This window comes from Glycine max, chromosome 18 (assembly GCF_000004515.6).
Source record: "Glycine max cultivar Williams 82 chromosome 18, Glycine_max_v4.0, whole genome shotgun sequence".
Lineage (NCBI taxonomy): Eukaryota > Viridiplantae > Streptophyta > Magnoliopsida > Fabales > Fabaceae > Glycine > Glycine max.
The window spans coordinates 55,224,369-55,244,384 of NC_038254.2; the positions used below are offsets into that span (position 1 = coordinate 55,224,369).

The 20,016-nt window shown below is 34.0% G+C and overlaps 3 protein-coding genes and 1 pseudogene across 8 annotated transcripts; 1 reads left to right on the forward strand and 3 right to left on the reverse strand.

The window, feature by feature from the left end:
• Positions 1–360: 360 nt before the first annotated feature.
• LOC100800758 (EID1-like F-box protein 2-like) lies at positions 361–4,881 on the forward strand. Of its 5 annotated transcripts, none has more exons than XM_014770220.3 (5): positions 361–517; positions 622–661; positions 828–1,034; positions 2,924–3,691; positions 4,590–4,880. In XM_014770220.3, exons 3-4 carry the CDS (start codon positions 993–995, stop codon positions 3,671–3,673), a joined length of 792 nt encoding a protein of 263 aa, XP_014625706.1. In that variant the 5' UTR covers positions 361–517; positions 622–661; positions 828–992; the 3' UTR covers positions 3,674–3,691; positions 4,590–4,880.
• Positions 4,882–5,372: 491 nt separating this feature from the next.
• Positions 5,373–11,781, reverse strand: LOC100801296 (chaperone protein ClpB3, chloroplastic). Its single transcript, XM_003552506.5, has 10 exons — positions 11,338–11,781; positions 10,453–10,671; positions 10,106–10,343; positions 9,610–9,805; positions 9,008–9,062; positions 8,623–8,773; positions 8,078–8,386; positions 7,290–7,555; positions 6,149–7,075; positions 5,373–5,879 (listed from the first exon to the last, which is right to left on the reverse strand). The coding sequence occupies exons 1-10, from the start codon at positions 11,569–11,571 to the stop codon at positions 5,550–5,552; spliced, it is 2,925 nt and encodes a 974-aa protein (XP_003552554.1). The 5' UTR covers positions 11,572–11,781; the 3' UTR covers positions 5,373–5,549.
• Positions 11,782–13,975: 2,194 nt separating this feature from the next.
• LOC102660962 (glycosyl hydrolase 5 family protein-like) lies at positions 13,976–14,724 on the reverse strand (annotated as a pseudogene).
• A 1,265-nt stretch (positions 14,725–15,989) lies between these two features.
• Positions 15,990–19,541, reverse strand: LOC100306015 (uncharacterized). 2 transcript variants are annotated; one of them, XM_006601674.3, is made up of 4 exons: positions 19,310–19,541; positions 18,368–18,663; positions 17,524–17,688; positions 15,990–16,499 (listed from the first exon to the last, which is right to left on the reverse strand). In XM_006601674.3, exons 2-4 carry the CDS (start codon positions 18,498–18,500, stop codon positions 16,444–16,446), a joined length of 354 nt encoding a protein of 117 aa, XP_006601737.1. In that variant the 5' UTR covers positions 18,501–18,663; positions 19,310–19,541; the 3' UTR covers positions 15,990–16,443.
• Between the last annotated feature and the right edge of the window lie 475 nt (positions 19,542–20,016).

Below are 20,016 nucleotides of genomic sequence, written 5' to 3' on the forward strand. Positions count from 1 at the left end.
GAATTACTTATCAAGAAGTACCATAATAAAAGTTTAATTAGGACTTTAAGTCTAAAATGGCTACCCAATTTGAATAGAAATAATGGACCAGCATATTCACTGAGCCACCTTTACAAAATCATATTAACAACAAAATTCTAATAAAAATAGTTGGACAAGACAAAATCACAAAGGAAGGGAGAAAAATGAGGACCTGACACCTGGCATCCCATTATCACCATGCCACGTCATGAAATGTGGGCCACACCTATCTGGTGCCAGCTAATTGGAGGTGACGTCATGAAACAGGTGTCGGCACATGAGTGGGCCTTCATATTTGGATTTCACCAATCCTATGATTTAATGATTGTTCAGAAATTTATAACAACACTGTGTGCCATAAATAATTTCAAATCTATCTCCAATCCTTGCAACCTTCTCTCTTTCTCTCTCTGTGTATTAGTTGTTGCTGTTCACACCGGTAATTTCACTGTGTTCTGTTATATGCATCTCTTTACCAAATTGCCCCTTCTCAGAGGTGAAATTACTGTACCCATTTTTTAAAGTTTATTTTATTTTTTTATTTTGGGTGTTTTTCTTATCTGTGTTTTTCTTCGAATTGCATGACGTGGGTTTTTCTAGGGTTTGGAGGCTATGCCGAAAACGGGTTAAATAAGCTCGGGTAAGGAAAATCTCTCTTTTCTGTTATTCAATTCTCAAATTCGAACTTGGGTTTTGGTTGATTTTTCCTTTTTGTGTGTGAATTCTACTTTGGGGGTGGCTTCGATTTGTGTCCGAGGAGGAATTGTGGTTAACCTACTGTGCATTTGATTACGGGTGTGTCTCAGGAATTTGAGATTTTGGGGATGGAACTTGACATGGATTGAGGAATGTAGCGACTTTGTTATGTTATGTGGTTGGCGATTGTGTTGTTACTAGGAAATTCAATAATGTGTTTCCCAGTTGCCCAAAGTCCTGATTAGTCGTTCCCCTAAGGTGTTTGGATATATTTTATGTTATGGAGTCAAGGCTGGGCACTTCATGGACGATTTAAGGTATTTGGGACAGTTTGAACTCTTAGGTGTATGAAATGTATGAGTGTTGAAGATTTAGGTCATTTTTAGATAAACTTCTTTGTAAACACTTATAAGAAAAGAAAATAAGAAGGTAGAACGAATTGAACTTTTCACATAAGCTAAAAAGATAAGGGCTGAAGTTGCCCTTGATGCAGTCATACAGTTATAGAAAGTCTTTTGTGGCCTTGTGTTCTCCCACCAATTGTGACCCCTTTGAACACATATTTTTTGCTTGAATATAAATAACGCGAACTCCTTTCTTCTACTGTATTCCACAATACCCCTCTACTCTCTAGGCACCACCCTATCATATGCCTTTTTCATATCACCCTTATTATCATAGATAGGGGTAAAAGTGCTGCACTTGTCCAACATTATCTTAGACTTATAATCTTGTTAAATAGATGTCCAAGTTATTTTATGTCTTCTCTCTGTCTTCTCCTAGACCCTCTCATATCTCAATAGGTATTATGTTATTATCTGACTATTTTTCCATTATCAATTCTCTTCAATGCTTGTTTTATCTCAGACTCCCGTATTCTACTATAAGATGTATAACTTTGGTCATCCTTGGTATTTCTAGTGTCTATCATAGTGCAATAAAATCATGTGCCCATCATTTGTGAAATTAACTCTTCCACTTTTCCGTGATATCCCTTTCTCTGACTAAAACTTTACTGCCTTTATTCATTATGCATTTTACTTGGTTCAAGTCTCTTGTCTTTCTTACTCTAACCTTTAACAAGCCTGAAGATACTTCTTTCCTCAGATTTGGGACTTGAGGATTGGTACAATCTATCAAATGCTCTAACTCTCACTTCAATCACCACTTTCTTAGTATCTTCTTAATTTGTGTGTATGTATATGTGTGTGTGTGTGTATTCCATTTTTCAGCCTTTAATCAAGGACTGCACTTTATAACTATCCCTTTCATCCTTAACCATATTTTGCATGCATGCATCTCACCACCAATAATCTTTACCCCTTGGTCCAAAACCTCTTGATTCATTGCATGTCTCTTTTTTTTTTTTTTTCTCAGCAAAAATAAATATTATATATTAATTGAGTACCAGAGGTACTAAATTACAGGTATTGGATTGCCCATGCCAATGGTTCCAAAGCAGACTAAAATGGAGTCGGGAGTGGAACCACAGTCGGGCTACCCCAGATTTGAGGAAGCTAGAATTAGTCTAAATATTATTGTTACATGAACCCTGCTGTAATGTTACTAGACCATTGGTTAAAATGCATGGAAAAATCCTTCTCTAAATTCCGCAACCATGTCCAAAGTAAGAAGACTGCATCATCCATGAGTTTGTTGCTGTCAAAAACATCATTGCATGTCTCTTTTGATACCTTGCTAATCCCTTTAGTTATTTTGTTCCACATGTAGTTAGCAAAATAAAACACGTCATTTATATTAATTATCAACTGAAAATGAGAGGAAAAAACACTCTAAATTTGCGGCCTTCATTTTCATTTTGGAGATGGAGAAGGTATTTCATGGATTGTAAGACTAGAAGTAATCGAAGTAACAGTACCCTGGAAATCCACTTCGTAACAATACATTGGAAGGAGAAAAGGATTTCTTGTATTATTTTCTTGAACTAACTTTGTAGCACTATAGAAAACAACCTCTTTAGGTTAATTCTTTATTGTAAGTTATTTGCTTCGAATGCATAATTATAAAATTGTTATTTGCATTGTTCAGTATTGCCTTCATTTGTAGACTTGATTTCTCCACATTACCATGAAGTATTTAATTAAGAACTTTGGTATTTAAGTCGTCTACTTTATGAATACCCTAAAATTTTCCAACAAAGACTTGTTATGACCTGATAATTTTTCTTTTGGTTTTTTATGTGAAGAAAATGATTCTCACAAAGCAGTACCGATGCATACACTCAGCTAGTTGTCAATGTACTAAAGGGCATTTAAGTGAAGATATGATATTCTTAGTATTTCATAATTTGAATTGGAATCCCAAGCTAATTGCAACTCTATCATGTGTGTGCAAATGGTTTGATGATCTTGCCAAGCGAGTTCTATGGAAAGAGTTTTGTCGAACAAGAGCTCCGAAAATGTTGTGTGATCTGCAATCTAATGGGAGCCACATTGTTGATGGGAACTGGAGGGCCCTAGGGAAGCTTCTTATATACTGTTCAGGATGCACAAAAGGTGGCTTGTTCAATAGCATTCAGATTCCTGGTCACTTTGTTTATCAGACACGATTTTCTAGAACATCAGGAAAGAGCTTTCTTTTGCCACAATGCAGGACTGATGTTTTGTATGTATGTGATCCTTGTGAGCATCTTGACCAAGGTGAGGAAGGAGATGTAGGATTCTTCCGTGGCATTTTTAAGTCATTTGCAACCTCAAAGGTCAGGAAGATGCTTATTAATAAAGGTGCCAAGCTCCATCCAACAGAAGTCTGCCCTTATTGTAAGGCAAAGTTGTGGAGCATGCTGCAAGCCAAAATGATCCCTCAAAGTGCTAGTTGCAGGTTGGGTTCTTATGATGATTGCATTGAGTATTATGTGTGCCTCAACGGCCACATGCTTGGGATATGTACCCTATTACCATTGTCTGATTCAGAAGAGGCATCTGAATTGGAGTAATACCTAAATGATTTTCAGGTATTTTCATGTATCTGGAAAACCATTACTTTCCTGTTTATGTTAGCCTTTTACATTTCTATATAAAATGGGAATAAGGATGGAAATGTGTATTACCAAGTGGTTTTCATTGAGAACTGGACCTATTTAGAATGCCATTAGGTAGATCTTATTTGGATGTTTTAGTTGTAGTTAATATTTATTCTTTACTATTAAAACAGAAAAGGTTTAATTAATCATTTGGTACTTATACTGTGCCAACTTTTTATTTGAGTCCCCCTACAAGCAATTTTTTTTATGTTTTAGTACTTAAGCTTCTATTTTGTGGCGGTTTCACACCACCATAAAACTAACAGAGGTTGAAACATAAAAAAGTGTTAAGAAATGTGCCTTTTGGAGTGGTTCATGATATTACTGTAGCATAAGTGGGAACAACGTAGACAATTTTTTCAGGAGCAGTGGTACAGGTGAAGAATATAATCTAGAAAACTATAATGTAGGATAACTAGAACCCTTGTCATCCAGAGTATTAATATTACTGTTATATATTGTTGATTGTAATATATTGAATGACTGGTTGATCTGCTCATATAAAGTACAGGGAAAATATTATGTAAAGACGTTCATATGAAACCATTTTTAGTTCTCTAATTGCTTCATAAGCAAATTTTAGTACTCTACCATCAGTGTGTAATGATCTAAACAGCCTTAACCAGTCTAATATTATTCTCTATGAACTTTAAATGACTAATATTACAAGATAAAATATTACATGTATAGAAAGAACTCCCTCAGGGGAATGATAAAAAAAGTGTATATTAAAAGTAGAAAATGTTTTGAACCAAGAGTATAGAATCCTGAAGGCATAAGCATTAGCTACATTATTCTGAAGTCCTAACGTTCTGTTGTCCTTGGACAGGTTGGCAGTAAATCTTCACAAGTCGGTTGAACGCTGCCGGTATACTCCTGGTTTAATTGACTACTCAGCACCTAAAATATGCATTAACTTGCCCTCAAGCTTGAAGCTGCAATCTCACCCATCCCAAGCCAGCATTTCCAAGGATGGTCGAAGATATTAATCAATTTCTCGTATGAATCATTATACAGAAGGTTGTTACTGTGAACCATGTGATATCCCATTTAGATTGATACGTGGTGTCTCTGCGTGTGTAATAATTCATACTTGTTCAATATAGAATCAGGATTATCACTTTACTCTCCAACCCCCTACCCCGGTTGATGAAGAATACAAAATAAATTGGATTTAAATAAGAAACAGTATTCTCTCGGTTCTGGCAGGTCTGAATTTGTGTAAGAACGCGTGGAATTTGAGATTAAAAAAAATTGGTTAAGATTGGAGATAAAATTAGAACTTCTGTAGAACAAGTTTATAAAAGTATTTCATGACATTTTAAAGTTATTCTAAACTTTAATAAATTTAGGAAAAAAAAATATCAATAAATTTTATTAATTTAGTAAACTTTAAATTCTCATGAGCTAAATCATTTTAAAATAATTACTTGGCTAAATCATTAAATCAAATACAGCCTTATTGCTTGTATCTTTCCAGCAGGAACAGTTTAATGCTTCTCATAGCTAGGCATTAATTATTAACCAAGCTGGAATTGATCCAACTCAATCATTTACATTACCAGTAACAGTATGACGGGGTGACTTGGCTGATTATGCAGAACGCGACCCATTCAACAGCGGTAAAAATATATATATTTACACTATTTTTGAGTGACACATGTTATTCGTATTGGTAATAGAAAATATATATTAGATGCAAACTGCGCCGGGATCATTGTTCAATTGGTGTAAGGAAACTGTATACTAAAATTTGTATGATGGAAAGTTATGGGGCAGTAGAAGGAATTCATGGAGCCTGTGGGAAGGGTTCCAAGGTGTCTTGAGGGGTAGATTCTGAATCAGCTGCAAGTTTCTTAAAAACAAGCTTTTGCTGGGGAAGTTGGCCGTTGGTAAATGCTGTGAGTTCTGTGTCTATTATAATTGCATCTTCTTCCTTAAATTCTCCTCTGAGAATACCCTTGGCGAGTTCATTCTCCACATTCTGCTGAATCACTCGCTTGACTGGCCTAGCACCATAGTTGGGGTCATACCCCAAACTTCCAAGAAGTTGAACAGCAGCATCCGTCACTTGGATTTTCATCTTGCGATCTGCAATTCTCTTCTGCACGCGCTCCAACTGTAGTATACCACAAAAGAAAGTGTTATTAAAAATGTGAATACCACACAACAGCACCATGCAAATCATCAATAAGGCTTATGTTGAAATAAGAGACATTATATTCATATTTCAGACTAGAGCTGATAAAATGTCAATTTCTCTAAATTCAAGGACACTACCATCCTTACAAGCACTGGCAATCAATATTATCATATGAATCAAGTAATTTTCAGACAGGGGGAGGGGGAACTCATATTAAGCATGTCAGAAATAAGAATATAAATTACCTGTAATCTGACAATGCTACTTATTTGTTCACGGTCTAGAGGCTGGAAAACAATATATTCGTCAACTCTATTCATAAACTCAGGGCGGAAGATGGATCTTGCAGCATCCATTACACGTTGTTTTATGGTTTCATAAGCCAACTCTTTTGGCGTGGTGTCGTCATCTGTGTTCAAGATGTACTGTGATCCAACATTTGAGGTCATAATGATAACAGTGTTGGTAAAACTTACTGTGCGACCCTGTGAGTCGGTTACTCTTCCATCATCCAAAATTTGAAGAAATACATTGAAGACATCGGCGTGCGCCTTCTCAATCTCATCGAACAAAATAACAGCATATGGTCTGCGGCGAACTATCTCAGTAAGTTGCCCTCCTTCTTCGTACCCAACATATCCAGGTGGAGCCCCAATCAATCTTGAAACAGCATGTTTTTCCATGTACTCGCTCATATCAATCCGTACAAGAGCTTCTTCAGTGTTGAACAAGTAGGCTGCAAGTGCCTTAGCCAGCTCTGTCTTTCCTACACCTGTAGGTCCCATAAACATGAAGCTGGCAATTGGACGATGAGGATCCGAAAGACCTGCTCTTGAACGTTGGATAGCCTCAGCAATTGCCTTAACAGCAGGGTCTTGGCCTACAACACGCTTATGAAGCACTTCCTCTAAATGCAACAACTTCTCCCTCTCTGATTGTTGAAGTTTTGAAACAGGGATACCAGTCCACTTGCTTACAATTTCAGCAATATCATTTCCCGTAACTTCCTCTCTCAGCATAGACTTCCCAGAGTTCATATATTCGTCTAACTCCTTCTCGGCACTTTCAAGTTGCCGTTGCAAGGAGTTAAGACTGCCATACTTTAATTCAGCAGCACGATTAAGATCATACTCCCGTTCAGCCTGTTGGATCTCAAGATTCACTCTGTCTATCTGTTGCATAAAATCATTAGTATCAGCTGTTGATCATATAGTACAATATAATTATCTTTTACATAATTAAATTTCTAACTTAAATTATAATTACAAACTCAACCCATATACTTGCCCTAGTTCCATGTGCTGAAAATATTTCAGAATTTTCAAACAATTGTTTAATTAAAATGGAAACAAAAAAAAATTAACAAAAAAGAATAAAATAACACACCTCTTCTTTGATTGATTGAATACGAGTCATTACAGACTTTTCATGCTCCCACTGTTCAGTCAGCTCAGCCTGTTTCTCTTTTAAGAGAGAAAGCTCTGCCTCAAGACGATTCAGCCTATCTTTAGAAGCCTTATCTGTATCATTCATGAGAGAGAGTCTCTCCATCTCTAGTTTCAGGACTGATCTATTGATCTCATCAAGTGCAGTAGGTTTAGAAGTGATTTCCATTTTCAGTTTGGCAGCTGCCTCATCAACCAGGTCAATAGCTGCAATTTGGAAGAAACTAGAAATTAGTGCTTTATGGGCATTGTTGATGCTGATGCCAGTCCAGAAGGAATTATAACAACTTAAAAGTGTAATAAAAAGACATGAGTCACTCAGAAGTAAGAACTATATTTTGATCATTCAAAACCAGTACTATAATCATTTGTATCAGGCATGTTCCCAACAACAGCCAATTGCTATAGATTTGAAGTTTTACAAAATGATTTCAAACTTTTACATGATATATCCCTTAATGGCAGCAAAATATTTTCCAAGCATTGGCATTTGAAGGGTCTCAAGACCAACTGCACAGGGATTCTCATTATAACCAACATATGTAAATTATTCTCAGAAGCCTGCTTAAATCATTCAGAAAATGTTCTAATTCAGAATTCAAATCCCTTTCATACAAAAGTTGTAAGTGTCATAAAAGTAACTCATTACTAGAATCAATGTCAATGCTCCAGAAACTTCTCAATCATTGTGCATGACATTCACTGAGAGTTTAAAGCGTGTACTATTACCTTTGTCAGGCAAAAATCTTCCACTGATATATCTATCTGAGAGAATTGCAGCTTCAACAAGTGCACTGTCAGAAATTCGGACTCCATGATGTAGTTCATACCTTTCCCGCAGTCCCCTTAGTATTGAAATTGTATCTTCAACTGTAGGTTGGTCAACATAAACTTGTTGGAAGCGACGCTCTAGTGCTGGGTCCTTCTCGATATACTTCCGATACTCGTCCAGTGTTGTTGCACCAATACATCGCAGCTCACCCCGACCAAGCATAGGTTTTAAGAGATTACCAGCATCCATAGCACCATTTGTGGCTCCTAACACGAGAGAAAATAATTGCAATCAAATCTCCATTTGGCATCAGCTATAACCAGAAGTAATATTTTAGGAAAATGATATGAATTAAAATGCATCATGCCATCATCTATGATCAGAATCCACAATTGATCCAAAGAGTTTTGGTATACAAACCAATTTGCATCAAGTGGTAGTCAAAAGTAAAGAAAAGCCAAAAGTAAGCTGACTGAAAATGGTAGAGTTTGAAGCTTACTACCTGCCCCAACAACTGTATGAATCTCGTCAATGAAAAGGATAGTCTGACCATCAGATTCTGTCACTTCTTTTAGTACAGCTTTCAGCCTATCCTCGAATTCTCCCCGGTACTTCGCTCCAGCAATAAGTGCTCCCATATCCAGAGATATAAGCTGAAGAGAGACCATTGCCAAAAAAAATCAATTTTACAATCCAAGGAAATATACAAACTTACAAAAAGATAAATATTACATTTCACTTTAGAAAATGGCAGTAAAACTAAGCTGGCAGAGGATATAATAGAGATTATTATAGTGAAATTGAAAATGGGAACAGACACTTGAAAACCAGTTTCATCCATTTTCAGCTCTATAAGAATTGCCCAAGCATTTGGATAAAGCACATACCCTACGGTCCATTAAAGCTTGAGGAACATCTCCTTGCACTATTCTCTGAGCCAGTCTGTTTCAAAGGAAGGATTAGGTCAATATGCAGAACAAACAAAGGAATACTACCAAAAGCATCCAAATAAGGTGCAAGCGAGAATAAAATGAGTTAACCTGATTGTTTTCCAATAAAGTTATCAGAAAAGCCTAAACCTCTGGCTAATTAAATATTTCAAAGGTATTAATGCTCACACTAAGCACAGAGCATACGACCAATCATATTGTTTCTTCCATTCTAATTTATACTACTAGAGGGGAAAAGTGATCATTTTAAATTATCATTTAGGCCAACCTCTAAAAATCATTCCCTATTTTAAGAAACTTACCATTAAAAGATTAATTTTACACATTGTATGTTTTCAATAAAATTTCATTATCTTTTTTCATATAATGTATATCATCATATCTTTTAGATAAAATTTGTATTATAACCTGTGTAACAAACAGCATTGCTAATTAAGCTTAATTCTAAATTCTGAAAGATTTTAACAGCAATGATGTTTAACAAATGGTAATGAAATCCAATCATAGGCAACAGCAAGTATGAAGACCTAAGTGCTTACCCTTCAGAAATGGCGGTCTTTCCAACACCAGGTTCACCAATTAGCACGGGATTGTTCTTTGTCCTCCTGGAGAGAATTTGAATGCACCTTCGTATTTCATCATCTCTTCCTATGACTGGGTCAAGTTTTCCAGCTTTTGCCATTGCGGTCAAATCTTTTCCATATTTTTCCAAGGCTTCATACTTTCCTTCGGGATCTATAAAGAAACTTCAAATGAGGCTTGAGCAATACAAAGTTGACAATTATTCACATTTCACAGCATACAGTTCCAACAAACTCGTGGAAAAAAAATGAAAGACAGATGGGAATCCACTAGTCCGCAATAGTCCCCAATCATACTCAAGTCTTCAATACAACAAAATTAAAATATCTAACTAGTGCTCCCCCAAATGGAAAGAGGTAAGATGAAGATAAAAATGAGACAACATACAGTTACATATCATATCATATGGAGTGTTAAAAGTTAAAAAAGAAGACAAATGGAAAATGTAACTACCTTGATCAATAACTGACTGACGTCCCCTAACAGACTCTATTGCAGATTTTAGAGCTGGCTCAGATATTTGAAAATCTCTGAAGAATTGCTTCCCAAACCGTTGATCTTGGGTAAAAGCAAGAACCAAGTGCTCAACTGAAACAAATGAATCCCCATACTTTTTCTTGTGGTCCCTAGCTCTCTGAATCAATGCCTCCAAATCACGGCCCAACATTGAACCAGAGGATTCCCCTAGAACCTAACATAATTGAACATGTGTTAAACAACTGTGTTCTCAGGAGGAATAACTAGACAACAAATACAAAAGCTCATATTTCAACTCAAACTTGTTTGAATCTGTGAATCACCTTGGGTTGCCGCTGAATGTACTTATCAGTAGCTTCTAGAAGGCGAGTGTTATCCACCCCAACCTTGGAAAAGATCCTGCGAGCAAGTCCATTCTTCTGCTCCAACAAAGCCTTCATCAAGTGCTCTGTCTCCACAATCTGATGCTTGTTCTCCTTGGCCACCTCTGGTGACGAAACTATTGCCTGCCACGCCATCTCTGTGAACTCTTGCTGCGTAATCTGCCATCAAAACCCCAACATTAACCACTGCACTCCACAATCTCTAACAATCATCATACAACCCAAATTCACAAACATTCAAAATTGTAAATTAGCTGGACAAAATTACCACATATGGTTAAATTGATTGAGTTTGGTTAGTTAGTGATTAAGTAGTTTGTAGGTGCTAGCTTGCTTCTCTATTGCTACAAAGAAGCTCAATTTTAAACTGCTTTTCTCCATTCAACCAATGTTATTTTCTTCTCTCAATTATCCTATCTACCATGTTTTCCAACAGAGAAAATCTTGTAATTAGAAAAGTTTAAACCAGTTGACTAGGCTCTGTTTAGATAAATTTCTCCGTAAACACTCAGGATAAGAAAATAAAAAGGTATTAAAACTCTCTCATTTAAAATCAACCTATACACTTCCAATGTTTACAGAAGTTCTCTCATTTACCTAAAGCTGATGCCCATAAATTGATTTTAACTTCGTTTAATTCATTTTAGTCTTTATTTTCTTTTCTTAAAAGTGCTTACCAATGATAAGTTTATCCAAATTGGACCTAGTTAAACTAGTTTCTACTAAAGTTTTGAACTTGCTTCAAGCATGGTAATTGCGTGTTTCGAGACGAAAGGAAAAAGAACAAATTAGAAACAAATGCGTTATTTATTTACGATGTGTTACCCTTCCACTTGAAGCTTCACAGCGAACGATGAAAGGTGAGGAATTTCTTCGAATTCTCTGAAACCCATTTGCAAAAGGGTGTCTTTTGTTGAAGGGAAGCGATTGGAGGGGCTTTAGGGAAATGGGTTTTGCGAATGAGAGATAGAGGAGGTTGTGAGATAAATGACCATGTTTTGTGTTGCATGAGAAGGGAACAACGGCGTGGGAGAGAGAAAACGACGACGTGGAGGCCATGAGCGAGAAGGAAGAGCGTTGAGGGAAGAGCGAGTGGGAAGGAATGAGAGTGGAAAATTAAAGGGAAGAGAAGAAGAGGGAACTTTGCGTTGCGTGGGTATTGAGAAAACAAAAAAGAGAAGAGAGAAGAAAGAAAAAAGGTTGTAACAGAACAGAAATTGCAAGGAGAGAGTTGGAATAGAGTGAGAGTAGAGCATTCTCGGAAGTTCGTGAAATGTTTAGATATATGTTCATGTTCCCTTTGGAGTTACTATGTACTAAGAAAATGACTTACATCACATAAATTTAGCCTCATGCCATGCATGTTTCATATATTGTTAATGTATTTTATTTTTTATCATGTTATTTGTAGGGAGAGTTTATTAATTTTACTCCGACTAATTTATGTTGAGAAACTTAAGGTATTTGATTAATTATTTTTAATAATTTTTTTTATTCATAAAATTTAAATCTAAAATTTTGCTTGAGAAATCATACCACTCAAATTAATAACTTATTAATATTATTAGCATATTTTAAATAAGTTTTTATTATAAGATTTTAAATTTTTTTCCGATATAGCTCTGACATAACATATATGTGATAGATAAAGAGTTTTAAGTATGATTAAATCTTAGACTAAAGATAATTTCACAATCAACTTAAAAGACTAAAATAATATACTTTGAGGTCTCATGCATAAACCAAAGACTCTACTTAGAGCAATTAAAAAATTTCTTTTACGCACAACAATAAAATGAGATGCTTTTTTTTTCTTTTTTTTCATAGCAACAAATGAGATGAGAACTTAAAAATTCATGCAAACTATTTAAACATTATTACTTTACCCATTTTAGTGAGTCTATAAAAATTTAAGTTGTCAATTAATTATAAATTACATTAAATATAATTAATTTTTAAATTATTTAATAAAATTATGTTTTAGTTTAAATGTGTCTAATTAATGATTGAGAATATATGTTCTGTATTATTAGATGACAAACCATAGTAATTTAAAAGATATGTTTTTTAGGCAAATTGAAAAGATATGCTATGTACTTACAAAGTATACGGTGAGTTGGTTATTTTTGTAATAATTATTTTAAAATTTATATAAATGATGAATTCTAATTAGTTAATACTTTTTTACAGTGACAATATATAATATTAAACTCATAAATTATGTCCGCATCAGCCGTTTGTGTATCCAAATATAATGTCACATTCATTGATTCCACTTACATTCCTTCTCTTATCACTCACAAGTTAATGACATTTACATCTTTGCTTTGTTGCATATAATCAATGAAAAACTAAACAATGCTAATTATTAAACTCAAACTATTACACTTTTTTGTTGTAACAAGCTGAAACCACTGCTTTTGAGGGTTGTCCAAACAAGCAGGATTATCATCCACACAGATGCATCTTTTTGTGACAATCTTAGATGAAGTAGGAGGTTCCCTTTCCAAGCATAGGTTCTAGCATTGTCCATCTATGGTACCCAAATGAAGATTGGAAGCTGATAAAGTTTTCCACGAACTCTGCTTGCTCTTGCAGTCATTTGAGAGACTCATTGGAGACCCATCACCACCCATCACCAATTGCTTTTATGCATGTGCCATTACCCACTAATTTAATTTGCTGCCCTTCTTGGCTCCTTCTACTTTGGCGGCTTTTTTTTACTAAAAGGGTATTTTTTTTACCATATTTTCCAAATGAGAATAAGTTTTAAATTATTTTACAAAGGTTAAGTCGTAAGAAGTGTTATGACTTCTGGATTAGAGGTTGTAACACCCGTTATGATTTTAATTTTTTTTTAACTGAAATCGTAAATAATTTTATGATTTTAATGTAATTTTTTTATAACTTTAAAGTTGTAATTGTTTTCTCTTGTACGATTTTGAAGTTGTAAATTTTTTTTATTACAACTTTGAAGTTTTAATCTTGTTTTTTTACACTTTTTTGTTTTTTTATTTTGTTTTCAATTTTTTAAAAAATTTATTTATTTAATGATTAAATAAAAATTTTAATTTTACTTATTATTAGTTTTATTTAATATATTTTATATTTTTTATGGTTTTATTTAATATGTTATATATATTTTTAATGTTTTTTATTTAAAATGTATGATATTTTTTTAATATTGTTTTATTTAATATATTTTGTATATTTAATATTTAGAAAATCTTTTAATAATGTTATGCAATTTTTTTTATATGAAATATGAAAGTAACTTAATCAAATTTAATAAAACATGAAAAGATCAAAGCTACACGAAGTAGCTTTGCGGTGAACGTGGAAATTTTAACGAAAGTTTGTTTCGACTAACACAAAACCAAGCATACATTGAACTTGTGTTTGTTTTTATGTTTACATGAATTTGAATATAGCAAATCATCAAAACAACTGTTTTTTGCTCTGACAGAAAGACATTTGAACCTGTTGAAACGTGAAAACAAACATGCAATTAGATTGTTAATTCAGATACACCATAGTTTACAATTTGGTTTAATTTTTAGTAGAACAATAATGTAAAAATTTTAACGAACCTGAGATTTTCCTTTTACACGATTAGCTACCATGGAGAGGCCCTGTAGCCATTCCTCAGGATTGAAGTGTTCATCTCCAAAGAAGCCATTCCCATCATTGTGGCCACAACACCATTTAGGGTCACTTACATGGTTATCAGCCAACACCATCAACCCTTGTCTCCCAAACTCATCAATCACAGCATCAAAGGCTTCCACAAGTGTGGCATTCTCCAAAGAAGGGTTGTAAGGTCTAAGGCCTAATCTAATGCCATGAAGCTTCAATGAGTCCAAAGTTTCACCAACTTTGTGGCTACTATAGCGTTTGAACATGTGTGTTGCCCATGTGTAGCGAACACAATTGAATTGAAGTCTAGTTTCTTTATTTCACCTATAAGATCTTTCAAGGATATTAAGTCAAGACCTTCCCCCAACATTGAATTGAGGTGACTTGACCAGTTCACACAATGCATCTTCACCCTTTTCCATGCCTCATCCACTATCCATCTCTTGCTGGTTGAAAGTAGAAGAGAATTTGAATGTGATGCAAAGAGAGAAAGTGCTAACAACAAGATCAAGCACAAAGGTTTCCCCTTCATTTTTTTTTGGTTCTAAAAAAGTGTGTACGTAGAAATATTGAATAGAATTTTGGGTTGAGCTTTTTTTTCCTTGTGCTCTATCTTTTGTCCTTATATAGGAACCGCGGTGTTAGTTACTATGACTTTGAGCTAGTTAAGGTTGAGTTTTTTCTAATTTTAGCATGAACTTTTTGCTGCAGTTAGTGCCAGCTTCATTTACCATATATAAAATTTCGTTGTGAAACTTCAAACCAAAACCTCTAATTTTTATATTTGTTGATAAAAAGCTTTGTTTTCATTTATGTATCAAATAAGATTTTGTTAAAAGCTGTTTCCAGCCAAAATCCCTTGTCTGGGGAGAGATAATTTAGTGCTTTCCTTCCAAGTTCTAACTCCAACTAATCGTAGGTGCTATAGGAAATAACAGAGATAAGTCCATATACCACAAACACTATGTTATTCAATATGGTTAATTAATTTATTCTGTCATGGAATAAACGATTAGTACTTAATTTCACTTTATTTGAATTTTAGTTGTCATAATTTATTTTTTTGAAAGTGTATTTTTCCTTGTGTAGATTTTAGTCCCTCAAAAACTAACACCTCAATAATTCCAAAATATAAAAATAAAGCCTTCATGAAAATTTAAAAGCAAAAAGGCAACAAATAAAAACTGTTTTAAAACTCAAGCGTGTGAAAAATAGAAGACCAATATCACAACAATAAGGAACAAAAGCTAAGTGCGTACAAATATAAAAATTGATTTAAGAAAGAAAGAAAAAAACTACAACATCCAAAATGTAAATTTGATCAATTTATACGACTAAATGTTTATTCCATCCAAAAACTACGGTAATTTCAGAAATTATTTAGGAAAATGCAACGTTGGGACTTGAGAGGAGGATGGGTGGGTGGGTCCCTAACTAAGGTATTCTAACTCACAGAAATTTAAAGTCATTTCTTCAAATTGCTTTTCATTTCTAATTTCATAGCTTTCGCAGGAACTTCATCGATATTAATATTCTAACTCAGAAAAAACAAGGCTGTAATTACCACCTGTCCAACCCTCTTTGTGAATGGAAATACTTACTGAATGTGACTCAAGCAGTGAGAATTTGATAATTAGATTTGCTGTAAAATTAAAGGTTTTCCATGAAAATGTATGTGACATCTTGCAAGAAACTTGAATTGTTTGACACAGTAGTCTTTTTTCTAAAATATAAAATCTAAGGAAATTGAATTCAAGCATCAAATCTCCATTTTGTGAGAGATGTTGTTAAATCACTATTGCCATAGCTGCTATACAAGAGTGGGTAGCAATGGTACCATATAAACAACCAGAAAATTGAAACACATTCAAATACTCAACGCATACATGTCTGGATTAAGTATGTTGAATCAGATACACGAAAGAGAAGAATTGTAAAATATATGAGGGGGTAAGATGGCAAACTAGTAGAGTTCATTTCAATCAACAATTATACCAAGTGTCTGATGAGGCAACACCTAATACATGTTGAAACCAGAAGAAGAACATCTCCTATGAAATTGTGCAAGAAATTTAGTGCCGCACAGGAATCAGGGAACTACAAGCTTCACAATCTTCACCAAGTCAAGTACTCCATTTTTATAAAGAAAATAGTCCAGTACTCCTTGACTGTAGTATGAATGGGGCATGCAACCAAATAATTTGTGTATGTTGAAATATTTGACGACGCAGGTTATGTAAAATGAACTGTCCCTAATCAACTAAGACAGATGACATCTGCTATTCAATCTGGATGCTATAAAATAACGCACATGCATTTGTTCTGTGTTGCTTTGTTTGCCGCTTTCTTCTCTGTATCAGAGGCAAAAAGACAATTGTCAATAAGTATCAGATAAAGCACCAAAACTGAATGAAAACAAAATCAGTCAAACAAAACAGAAGTAGTTTTACATTTAGATGCAAGTAGTTTCCAAGTCAAGATTGGTGCTTCAAGTATTAACTGATAATTAAAAATCAAGCAGTTCCCAACCAAGTCCATCTAGTTATTAAGAAACTACTCCAAATTTTATTTTTCAGTTTTCTTCTCTTCCTCAGATAAAAGAAAAGTCAATTAGGATTAGCACAAGACATCAAAACTTCCGGGGAAAAATATTGTAAACCCCAAAATTTCAAAAAGGACTGCCTTTTTATTTGTATTTTGAAGCAGATAGTTACTGTTGTTGTCCGACATGAGATAAGTCTGAAAATTTGATAAGAACAAATAGAGTACATTGATAGTCATTAAGGGCCTGCTAGTTTGTGCTTTTCTCAGTTAAAAATATATCAACTTTTTAAAGATAATTTGATTAAGTTATTCAGGGGGGAAAAAAGGCTAAAGCCCAAACAAAAACAATTTTAGTGGATTTCTCTTAAGCAAGAAAGTGTAGTTTCTAAAAATAGTTATAAAAATTATATCATAAAAGCATTTTTTAAAATAAGCTTATGGCCTATAACTATTCTGGTGTATTTAGTTTACTTAATCTTTTGTTCCTCCCTCTATACCTAAAACATATAAATTCTACAAATACTTTTATAATTTTTATGCAGAACAGTAGAAGTATTTTACCAAAGCCAAATCCAATAGTTACCTATGTAACTAATCTTTGGCCCCTGAAGTGACTAAACCCATAATCCAAATTAAAAATTATGACATAACGGAAATGAACTACTTCTACTAGTATGGAAGTGAAATTAAAAAAACAAACTTTATCCCAGCCAATGGAAAGAACTTGAACCTTATCCCTGCCAAACATTTAAAAAGAACCACATACATAAAAAAAAAAAAAAAAAAAGCTATTAAAACTTGCTTTTGGCATGTCTCAAATAAATACTAGACCTTTCTCCGTAGCAGGATGTTGCACAACCACATGCATTGTTGTAACAGTATCAGGGGTATCACATAACGGACTCTGGCATTCCCCAACTGTTCTGTTGTTCTCCAAAATTTTTCCTGCGTTAATTAACTTCACATCTTTTATGGTCTTTGGGCCATTCTCCTTGTCTTCAAAACAAAAACACAAACTTACAAATCTCATATATCACAAAAAGGACGGCAATAATTCAGCATGAAGCTCAATATATTAAACCAAAATGACAAACATCAGAATGATTGAAAGACTCCACTTAAAATATCATTTTAATTTTGCTTTCTTTGAAACTGGTACAACTTACTGTTCCCATATTAATCTAGAAAACACCATTTTAATTTTATCTTATATGCCAAAAAGTTGTGGCAAATCAGGGAAACTGGTAACCTTGGATCTCAGTATAAGTATGTAAATAATATGTTTACTGTTTATAAATATTAGACAATATCCACAAACAATGAGCAATGGCATGGACACTAAGGTACAAACATCCTCTTCAAAAATAACGAAGTATTAAAGAAACATAAACCTTAGAAAGTTTCAGTTTAAAGAAATAGTAAAATAATGACACATAAATATCTCCTTATAAGTACACTGCTAACACTTAAGAGGTATCCATCTTGAACAAATCAAGCAGTACAGTATGGGATAAGGAGAAGAAATTGAAGTTTAAGAAAGAAACTATGTAATTGGGACCAAAAAGTTGTTATCCAGGTTACATACTTTCATAATTTATGAAATCCTAAAGGTGCCTTCAAACCAGAAGACCAAAAAGAGAAGCATAAAGGAAAAGACAACAGTTACACAAGTAACCTTTTGGCCACTGAGCGAGAACACTCTCTTTTAATGTTGCAATACTAGTAGCTGCAGGAAAACTTTTGGGGCCAATATCAGAACCATCAGTCAACCGAAACTTGATCTCAAACTGATCTTGATTCCCAGCCATGCTCAAATATCCAACGAACTCGTGTAGTTAAAACAAATCTAACAGCTTCAGTTGTACCTCCAATACTATGAAAAATAAGTTTTCCAGTGAATAATCACTTCACTTCAATTGAATCTCGTTAATGAAAAACAAGATTTCATTCAAAGTCTATCACTCAAGAGTTCTGTAAAAATCAGGCACAAAGGAAAAGATTGAGTTAGAGTCCCACATAATTACATGCAGAATCTGGCATGAAAAACTAGATAAATCATGAAAAGTTTGGAGAGGTTTGAAAAGTTCTTATAGAAACTGTTGTAATAAAAATATGAACAGAGGAAATTGAGAATAACTGAACTGGATACATATTCAAAAAAATATGCAAAAATAAAAAACAAATATATCAATAAATGGAGTGAAATGATTGAAATCCAACAACAAGTGCTTAAAAGGAAACATCATAAGATAATTCAACACACTGTCACCAGCCAACAAAGAAAAAAAGAAGAAGAAAGAAATCTCAAACAGCCAAATCAAAAGAGATCCAATCTTCAAATGGGTACAAATCAAACAAGAAAAAAATCTCAAATTTTAAACTGGGTCACCTACAAAACAAACAAGGATTGGAAACATCATAAGATAATTCAACACAGTCACCAACCAAAAAAGAGAGAGAGAGAGAGAAAGAAGAAAGAAATCTCAAACAGCTAAATCAAAAGAGATCCAATCTTAAAATCGGTACACATCAAACAATAAAAAAATCTCAAAATTTTCAACTGGGTCGCCTAAAAGGCAAGAAAGGATTGGATAAAAAAAAAAAAAAAAAAACAGACTTGGAAAAATCTGATTTTTGTTCTTGTGGGTTTTCTGAGACTGGTGTGCATACTGATCCGAGTGGTGATTGTGGAAGTCACGGAATTTGCTTTTCACTTTTGAGAAAACCCAAATGGAAGAAGAAGAAGGGAAAGTGGATACTTTTTTTTTCCCTTTGTTTTGGTTGGTTAGTGTTTTGCAAAGCAATAATAATAATTAATGGTGAAATCGGAGAAAAGGATGAAATAAGGTCCCCCGGATCCTCTCCATTTCCAATTTCCCTTTCGAAATGGAGATCTCCGGTCCAATGAATCTTGACATGCCACGTGTACTGAAACTATTTAACGGCTGAGATTTAATCTAATTAAATTTGAAAAAAAAAACTGAAATGTGTTATTCCTTCTACAAAATTATTGACATTTAAGGTTTTTCAAGTAGCTTAAGAAATATTTATTATTGTTCACAGACTACATGTTTAACCTAAAATATCTTTATAGTTTTGGTCTTGAAATAATACAATAGGATCGTTCCAACAATTAAGTATTTGGTTGAAATTTTGTCAATTGAATTGAACATCAATCCACTTCCTCTTTTCCTTCTCCTTTGAGTGCTTTGGAAAGTGAGATTTTTTATTTACAATACTTTCAACAGATTTTCAAACATATCCCAATTCATTGACATAGTTGTGTTGTCGTCACACTCAACTCCAGTAAAGATTATCATTATC